General features: G+C 40.7%; 1 protein-coding gene across 11 annotated transcripts in view; it reads left to right on the forward strand.

Moving 5' to 3' along the window:
- Positions 1–8,652, forward strand: part of KCNK2 (potassium two pore domain channel subfamily K member 2) — a 128,066-nt gene extending 119,414 nt beyond the window's left edge. For 9 of the 11 annotated variants that reach the window (XM_065679422.1, XM_065679427.1, XM_065679431.1 and 6 more), the window contains one exon: positions 6,308–8,652. In XM_065679422.1, the coding sequence (XP_065535494.1) occupies positions 6,308–6,625 (318 nt within the window). In that variant the 3' untranslated portion in view covers positions 6,626–8,652. The remainder of the gene's footprint in view (positions 1–6,307) is intronic. The other 2 variants (XR_010612792.1, XR_010612793.1) reach the window with 2 other exon arrangements.
- Positions 8,653–8,869: the final 217 nt, after the last annotated feature.

The following is an 8,869-nucleotide window of genomic DNA, read 5'->3' on the forward strand; positions in this document are numbered from 1 at the left end:
TGCCCAATGCTCTGTCCTGCCTGGCCTCGAACACCACCAGGGATGGGGCATTTACCACTTCTGTGGGCAGCTTGTGCTAGGGCCTCAGCACCCTCACAGTAAAGAACTTCACCCTTGTCCTATTGCTACAGTCCCTGATGAAGAGTCCCTCTCCAGCATCCTTGTAGCCCCCTGCAGACACTGGAAGCTGCTCTGAGGTCTCCACATAGCTTCTCTTCTCCAGGCTGAACAGCCCCAAATACTTAAATTCCCATGCCAGTTATCCATTTTTATTTAGGTGGGTTATAAATGAAATTTCCTTAATGTACAGGGAATGCCCAGGCTTCAGTAAAAACATCTGTGAAACTTTTCTCTTCTACATTCCTGTCTTTTCTAGCCCCTGGATAACTGTTGTAGTGAACATAAATTTGTGGCCAGCAGTCGCTCAGGTGAGATGAGGTGGTGTATGCTTACCTGGAGCTGCAGGCAGTGGCAGATAGAAAAACCTACCCACGCAGGGAATCAACCCACTCAGAGCTGCATTGTTAAACCCATCAAGCCTCTCCCTGCCTGCATTTTTTATTGAGATTTTTAAGTGGGACTTGGAGAACAATTCCTCCCTGAATGCTGGATGAGTTTCTTGAAAGCTGGGACATAATGTTATGTACTCTACTCTGCTGCCTGGATAATGTGACATGTTCATGTTCTTTCTAGTTTCCTCTCCGAGTAGCATATCATAGAGAGGTTAATTGGAGATATTATTTTTAAGTATCAGAAAAAGTACGTTGGAGTGGTAAAATGAAGCTGTGAAACTTCGGAGAATGCATTAGAGATAAATGCTAGAAATTATATACTGAGGAACATGTAGAACATTAAGAATATCTGTAAGGAAGGTCACTTTTTTCCTTCCTAAAATGCGGTCAGATGGATATTTCCAGCTCATCCACTTACTTTTTTTTGGGGGGGCTTGCACTGATTTGGCCATCATAAAATGTATGAGCCCCGTATGCCAAAGGGAAACAGCATAAAGTACAGTTATGAAAGAAAGGTAAACATTAATTAGAAATGTTTTAATTTTCTTGCATAGTGTATCTAATGCTACGGTTTTTTCCCCTGATTTGGTACTTGGGGTTTGCTCCTCCTAAGTATACCATAACATTCATGTCATGTATTTGAGTTCCATCCAAGCAGGATATGTCTCTTCCCACTCTGTAAGTAGAGTAACCAGTTATACTGTAATATTGGGGTTTTCAGGAATCACCTGAAAGAAGAGAGTGAAACTAAGGTGAAGTTAGGCAAGTGTATATTCATTTTGGTCTAAGGACAACCTTCACTAGGCTTGTGGATTTTTTCTGTTTGATCACGGACGTGGCTTAATTCAAAGCCCAGATTACTCTTGTAAAGGTTGTGGCTACATGGCTTGTGCTGTCCAGACCACACTTAATAGGATGAGTGATCTTCCTGCATGGTGGGCAGTTTGATTTGTATAATTACTTGGACATTTGTATGGAGTCTCCAGAAAGATCCTCAGACTCCTGACAAGGATAAGGAATTAGAGTAAATGTACTGACCAATGGAGCAGCTGATTCAGTATCTTCAAATGTGGGTTTTGGCTGGTGGTTTTTTTGTTTGTTCATTTTTAACAGTAGCATCCTTTTAGACATACTTATATTCTGGGTTATGCTGCTGGCCTTTATTCAAGCATGGAGCTCAGCTAGAGTGAGAAATCTAAAACATGGTGTTGATGAAAATGAATAGAGAGGTTTTGTCTGATCAGTGATATTGGTTGAGAGCTGGTTTTAGGTCATTATTAATTTAGATGTGTTGCTCAGTGTGCATGTTTTTTGCTAGTTCTGTCAAATTCCATATGTCTGTCTTTAAATGATACTGGTGATAACTTGTGTGCACAGCCTGGGAACTGTTTGGTCATTCAGGAGGTTCATGCGGTGCTTTTTTTGACATATAGTTAGAAACAGACAACCCGCTCCCAAAAATCAAAAGTGACTTTAATAGAAATAAGTAGATATGCTTCAAAATTGTTCAGAGGCTATTCTTCATTATATCCTAATAGAGTAAATGTGACATTTCCACTACAGGGAGGCAGAAACACCTTAGCATAGACATTTAGAGATGCTACTAGAGATGACTCAGGGTATTTCAGACATCCCCTGAGCTGTCAGATATGATGCAGTGTATGGGATATCCAGGCCCATCTGCAGTGGTAGCTGGAGGCCAGACTGCCTCTGCTGAGCAAGGAATTGACTCAATATTTTTAGGGAAGTATTTTGTGGTGAAGTGTGCTGTGTGGAATATTTTATTGTGTTACCATTACTGTATTTCTTGGATTTGTCATTAAGACCCATCTTCCCTAGCTCTGTAAGGGTATTGCTGCTTAAATGCCAATAAAATTCCTAGCTCTTGATGTTCAAAGTACAATGGTAATAAGTTAAAGTTGATACTCCTTGTGAACTATGTCTAACAACTTTCAGTCTAATCTGGATTTTGATGTGGAGGAAGCCAATCATGGAATGGGGCTAGGGACTGCTTCCCCATTACTGGTGGCATTTCTATTCCCAGAAGGTTAGGCATGAGCATCATCACCAGATTAGTGCTGCTTGTTGTGTAGCTGAACCAAGTGCTATCACAGTGACATGTTTTTCCTATTACTTTTGAAATTCTTTGTGTCATTCAGCCTTATGTAAAGTACTTAGTTATCAATAATTTCTGTGACTAAGGCCTCATCCTCATGCCCCATTGCCCAAAATATGGCAGCTGCAGAGTCCACAGAGCTGTGTGCTGTAATGAGAAAGGAGAATGGGGGAACTGTAATCAGTTGTTACAATAGGAAGGTATGTTAAGATTATTCCCTTTGAGTAGCATGAGCAACTGGCATTTCGATCACTTTGAATAAGTCTTTTCGTGACTGTCAGGTCCCAGATGAAGAGGGTATGAAATGCATTATGATAAAATGTCATACCCTAAGGACAGAAAGAACCTGAACGTATACAGAAATGCCCCTATGGATAAAGGAGAGAGCAAATTATAAGAGCATGTTGCTTATGTATACTGGTTGTTAAAAACATTTTTTTTTCCTATAACCTTTTGTGCTTGAGCCCGTAAATGCTATGGAATTAGGAGTCTTATTCCGGAAAGATAACATTTTTGAGTGCATTTTGTTTCACACAAAAGCTAGGGGCAGAAAGCAGTAATCTGGGGCAGGCATAGTTCATGCAGCACTCAAATTCTAGTTTCTCATGCTGTGCCAATTACCTCTGTCTTACTACTAATGCATTTTCAGTTCTGCCTAGAAGTAGCACTACCTCTTTTTAGCACCATAGCTCTGGTCTACAGGTAAATACAGTTGAGTCCACCATGTTCATGTTCTACATCACCTTTAACTGGAATGTGAGCCCCTCTCCAAAGGCATATCTAATGATGTTCTTTAGCTGGCTGCATAAACTTGCTTCCCAAAGAAATCTAACTGGAATTTAGTCACCGCATATGCTAACAATTAGCAGGTTTAAAATCCTTCTGAATAACTTATGTGTGAAAGAGTTAAAATACAGCAGCTTGCCCTGTACAAGACAGATCCATCACCAGCAGTGAGGTGAGCTGAAGGGGGAATTCTGAGCTTATCCTAAGGGTTACATAGACTTGTTTTCATCAGGAGCATGGCCAACTGTTTTCCTTTTGCTGAGAAAACATGAGGGAAGTGTGAATTGAAACTACAAGTAAAAACAAGTTTTAAAAGCATATGGGGAGACAGTTCAAGATGCTTGTAGCTTCCAGTAAGTTGCTAAGACACAATTTTAAACTTGCCAGCCTGGTAACATCACTTGAATGTGAAAATATGCAATGCCAGAGATGTGTGCCAGAGCAAATTAACTGGTCTAGCAAATGCTTACACAGCTGGTGAGAGGTAAAAATGTGTAGGATGAAATAGGAACTCGTATACTGGCTCTTTGCTCCCTTGGACAGAAGCATGCATCATACAGGGGAAGTTCAGGTTAGATATAAGGAAGAAATTCTTTACTGTGAGGGTGCTGATGCGCTGGCACAGGGTGCCCAAGGAAGTTGTAAATGCTCCATCCCTGGCAATGTTCAAGGCCAGGTTGGACAGAGACTTGGGTGACATGTTTTAGTGTGAGGTGTCCCTGCCCAAGGCAGGGGGTTGGAACTGGATGATCTTAAGGTCCTGTCCAACTCTAACTGTTCTATGAGTCTATGACCCTGAGCAGCCTGCCTTTAGTAAAGCTTTGGAGAAGGACAAAGCTGCCCAAGGGTGTACACTGATACAGCTTATCATATTTTTATTACTTGTTTACTACAAAGAAAAATATTGGAGCAGCTGAAATGTTCCAACACTTACAGGTTTCATTATTTTCAGATCAGAAGTGCAGTGTGTCTGACCCTAATTGCACAATTTAAATAGTAATAATCATTCAGCTGGGCAAGTCTTCTGTGCATTAAGGATAATATCCTTGTTTTAGAAAATATATGTAATGGGTCTATATTAGTCATCTGTGTAACTCACTGAAGCTGAGACAAATATAATAAAAGGACCCCTGGGTAAAGAGGTTTTGTTTTGTTTCTGAAAGGGGAATTTTTTCCTGAAACCCTGTCACCTCTGGGTAGGCTGCTTATCTTTTACCATCACTATATTCCTATTTTGCACTCCACTGCAAAGCATAAATAAGCCCATTGGCCACTTTTCTCTGGTGGTTTGCACCCGTATTTCTCAGTTTCCTTTTTTTGTGTTGGTTTTCATTGATTTCTGTGCTCACCCAGTCCAAGCTTGCCTGCTAATGATTGAAATTCTGGACTGAGCCGTGCCAATTAGACTAATTTTTTAAGAGGGTTAATCCATCTGAAGTGCTTTGCTTTGGAACAGTCTATCTTCCCTGTGCTGTAACTTCCGACTATTAACTGCCTACAAAGCAGAGATTTGAAGATAATCAATCTCTTTGCTTTGCAGTTATAATGAGAGAACCTCAAATGGTGTCTCCTTTAGTTACGTAACTTAATATTGTAACAGGAGTTTGGTTGAAATATAAGAAAAAAAAAGAATTATAGGATCGCAGACTAGTTTGGGTTGAAAAGGACCTTAAGATCATCCAGTTTCAACCCCCTGGCATGGGCAGGGACGCCTCACATTAGACCAGGTTGTCCAAGTCTCTGTCCAACCTGACCTTGAGCCCTGCCAGGGATGGAGCATTTACAAATTCCTTGGGCAGCCTGTTCCAGTTTCTCACCAAAATACGAATAGCATATTAATTACAAGGCCACAGCTCACCTCAGATGATTGTATGGCTGAGCTGCCCAGTCTACCTCATACCATAGCCGAGTTAAAAGATAACCTGGGATTCCATGCCAGCAGCTGCCTTTCTCCCCTTCCTCAACCCTACCATCAGAGTTTGTGCTCATGGGATGCTCCAGCTTTCCTAGTACTAAAACATTGAAATGATGGGAAGAAATCTCACAGAGTAAAGATGATGGTAAAGTGAAAGTAGGTCAGCCTTTATAGAAAGGCAGTCAATGGAAGGATGTAGAGAACTAAGTAGGCAGCAAGGATCTACATACATATATGAAATTCTAGTGATGGCACAAACTGGTAGCTTGCAGCCAGTCTGACTGGAAACCTGCACATAGCAGGGGAAATACCTACCTCCAGTGTGTAATTGGTAACAGCTCCCTCCAAGTCCTACTCTGCAGTTGTCTTCAAGCTGCTGTTTACTAGGTCATTGCAGCGGAGTCAGTGGTAAAAGCAGACATGTTGCTGACATGACTGGAGCTGTTGCTGTATTGGTGCCATGTCTGAGCAAGCACAGAAAAGAAGGAATACAAGCAGCTGATGTTTTCCTTTAGAAAAGCTTTTCTGTCCAAATTTAGAAAAATCTTTGCCAGGTCTGTCTGGATCATTCCACATACAGTAAAAGTGCTCTTAAATAACCCTGCACCCTAGTAACAATACATAACACAACCCAGACTGCTGGGATTTCAGCTTCCCCTGACCAGCTGGGTACTGTGCAGCTGTCAGGGCTCTGTAGCTTTCCTGTATTGCTGACTGCCTATAATTAAAAGGAAGAAATATTAGCAGACAAGACTTTTATTGTGGTTTTGAGTTGTTGTTAACTCTTACCCGTGTGACATTTCTCTTTCAGTTGCTATCAGTAAACGAATGAGTTTGTGACATGAGAAATCTGTACGTGCAGCAGCAGCTCTTTGCCAGCCTAAAGCCACGTTGTGCTTTCACTGGGCTCCTGAGATTAAACAGTTTCTGAAGTCCTTGTAATGCTTCCTTTTGTTTTTTTCCTCACTTTTACCACAGGTAGGGGAATTCAGAGCCCACGCTGCAGAGTGGACAGCCAATGTCACTGCAGAGTTCAAAGAAACTCGAAGACGCCTGAGCGTGGAGATCTATGACAAGTTCCAGCGGGCTACCTCTATCAAGAGGAAGCTCTCTGCAGAACTCGCCGTCAACCACAACCAAGACCTGACTCCCTGTAAGAGAACCCTGTCGGTCAACCACCTCACCAGTGAGAAAGACATCTTGCCAGCTCTAACAAAGACGGACAACATTTACATGAATGGTTTGACGCCGCACTGTGCAGCAGAAGAAATAGCTGTCATTGAAAACATTAAGTAGCCATGACTTTGGATCCCAGCCCTTGAGAAGCTCTTGGCTGAGACTAGCCATATACCTTTTTTTTTTCCCCACCCTGTCAATGATCAATGCTAATAGCATTTTATGTGTGCATGAGTTTCACAGAAACTACAGTCCAGAGTTACCATCACATCTCTTCAAAGACAAAAAGAATGGCACTTCTGTTATCGAAAGATGCTGGAACAAACAACATCTTCTGCCTTTATCTGCCCAGACTGTTTATCACGTCTCTTAATGTGCCATACGGCCTCAAGAATGAATCACATTTGTTTATGGTAACAATGTAGCTTTGAGGGATCAGTCCTTAAAATTTCAGGGTCTACCTTACTGAGCCTAGGAATGGACCATTTCTGGACTACAACACATTTGTAAATGGCAAGAAATGCTTATGCAGCCTTTTACCTAAGAAATTTTTGTCAGTGCCTTATCTTTTGAAGAACCAGAACCTCTACAGTTCCTGTATGGTTTTTGTTTGTTAGGTTTTTTCATGAGAAATGTGTTCCATTTGAGCTTTCATTCTTCTTGAAATGATGGTGTTTTAAAAGGTGTCTGTTGTGAAGATACCAACCAGCATAAACGAATGCCAAAACTCAACAATCATCAAATGATGATCTTAGCTCTAAATTTAAAGGCACTGCAGTTTCAGAAATTGAAAACATGTCCCCCAGAAGCATTTTATTTTACTCAGGTCCAGCTGATACTTGTTCACACTGACTTGTAGAATTTGCAGGCCCTCTTTGGGTCTTGTCTATTTCAAGCAGTGTTCAGCAGTTGTCTTTGCGTCAGGTGTACCAAAAAACCCTGCATCTTATCTGTCATCTAATTACTTGATAGATGACACGAATAAATGAAAATTACTGCTTAGAGGAGAGGCTATTTAATTGCCGTATTCTAATAACCACATCCAGAAAACAATGCAGAAAAATACAGTGATTTTTCTAATAGGCATAAACCTATCTGCCAGATATTTGCTCCTTGAAAAGGATTCTTAACTTCAAGTCAAGTCACACGAGATGCCATACACTATTTTACCAAGGAATCCTGCTGGAAGTGCTTTCCTGAATGTCGCACTGTACAGTGGCTGCCTGTGATGGAGCTATGACTGACGTGGTATCACTGTGACTTTCTACATTTCAAATAGAGATGGCTCTGTATAGAAGTGCAGGCATGAAAAGGAGCTGATAAATAGCACAATCTGAATACTGATGATTGTTCAGACAGGATAGGCTGACAAGAACCAGATCTAAACCAGACTATGGGGGGGGTTCTATTGGTTTTAAGAAAACACTTTAATTTTGTATCTTCTGTTTTGCTTATAGGTGTACATGAGATTCAGAAGAAATGCAGGATGGAATGGATAACTTTGCATTTTTTTCTTATGTTAATCTATTGTAACCTGGCTGTACATAAAATGACTAGAACAGGCCTTAAAAGAATTATTAAGGTTCTGTGTAAATTAAAGAATGGGACTTTGCTGATTGGGCATGATTCAAGTGGCAAATATTACAGCATCTCTGACCATTAGATAACATGCAAGATATGAATGTTAATGTTTTTTGGATGCTTAGCTTGTTTTCTAATAAAATATAAGTTAATATGTAAATTCAGTCCATTAAGTGTAAATATCAGTCAATTAACACTTACAAAGAGTACGCTTTTAAAAACAAAGGAGATTCCATGACACAGCTTATAACAAAGATCCTTGTCTCCCCAGCACAGTGTTCTGAATGTCCACATGGCAAGGGTTTGTTTTGCCGTGTATAAACTGTGAATTGTAATGAAAAATAAAGTTTTTCATTAAAATAAGCTTTTTCCAAATCTCCTGCTTGCTACAACTGGAATGCTAAGAACTGATTTGTGAAACTGATTTTTTTTGTGCTTTCATTGGTTACAGCATATAATAGTTTCCCACCTGCTTTAATTTAAGCTGGTTTAGCAATAAAGTCTTGACTCACCAAGCACAAATTATTCTTTTTCTTGATATTAAAAACGATGCTCTTTGGTTGCGCTACCTGAAGTTGTGTTTCTTGCTGTTTTGTCTCAAAAGCTTGGCAGACTGCAGTTTCTTCTGTCATGCTACAGAACTGATGGCACTTGTTCCTTCTTTGCACTGAGGGAGATGCGGGGAGCTCTGACCTGCTGTCCTTAAAGTTGGCCTGGGGTTGCTTCTGCGCAAGTATGTGAATAAGCAGCTATAAAGGCAAAGCCTTTCATGCCAGAGCAGTG

This window comes from Lathamus discolor, chromosome 5, assembly GCF_037157495.1.
Source record: "Lathamus discolor isolate bLatDis1 chromosome 5, bLatDis1.hap1, whole genome shotgun sequence".
NCBI lineage: Eukaryota > Metazoa > Chordata > Aves > Psittaciformes > Psittacidae > Lathamus > Lathamus discolor.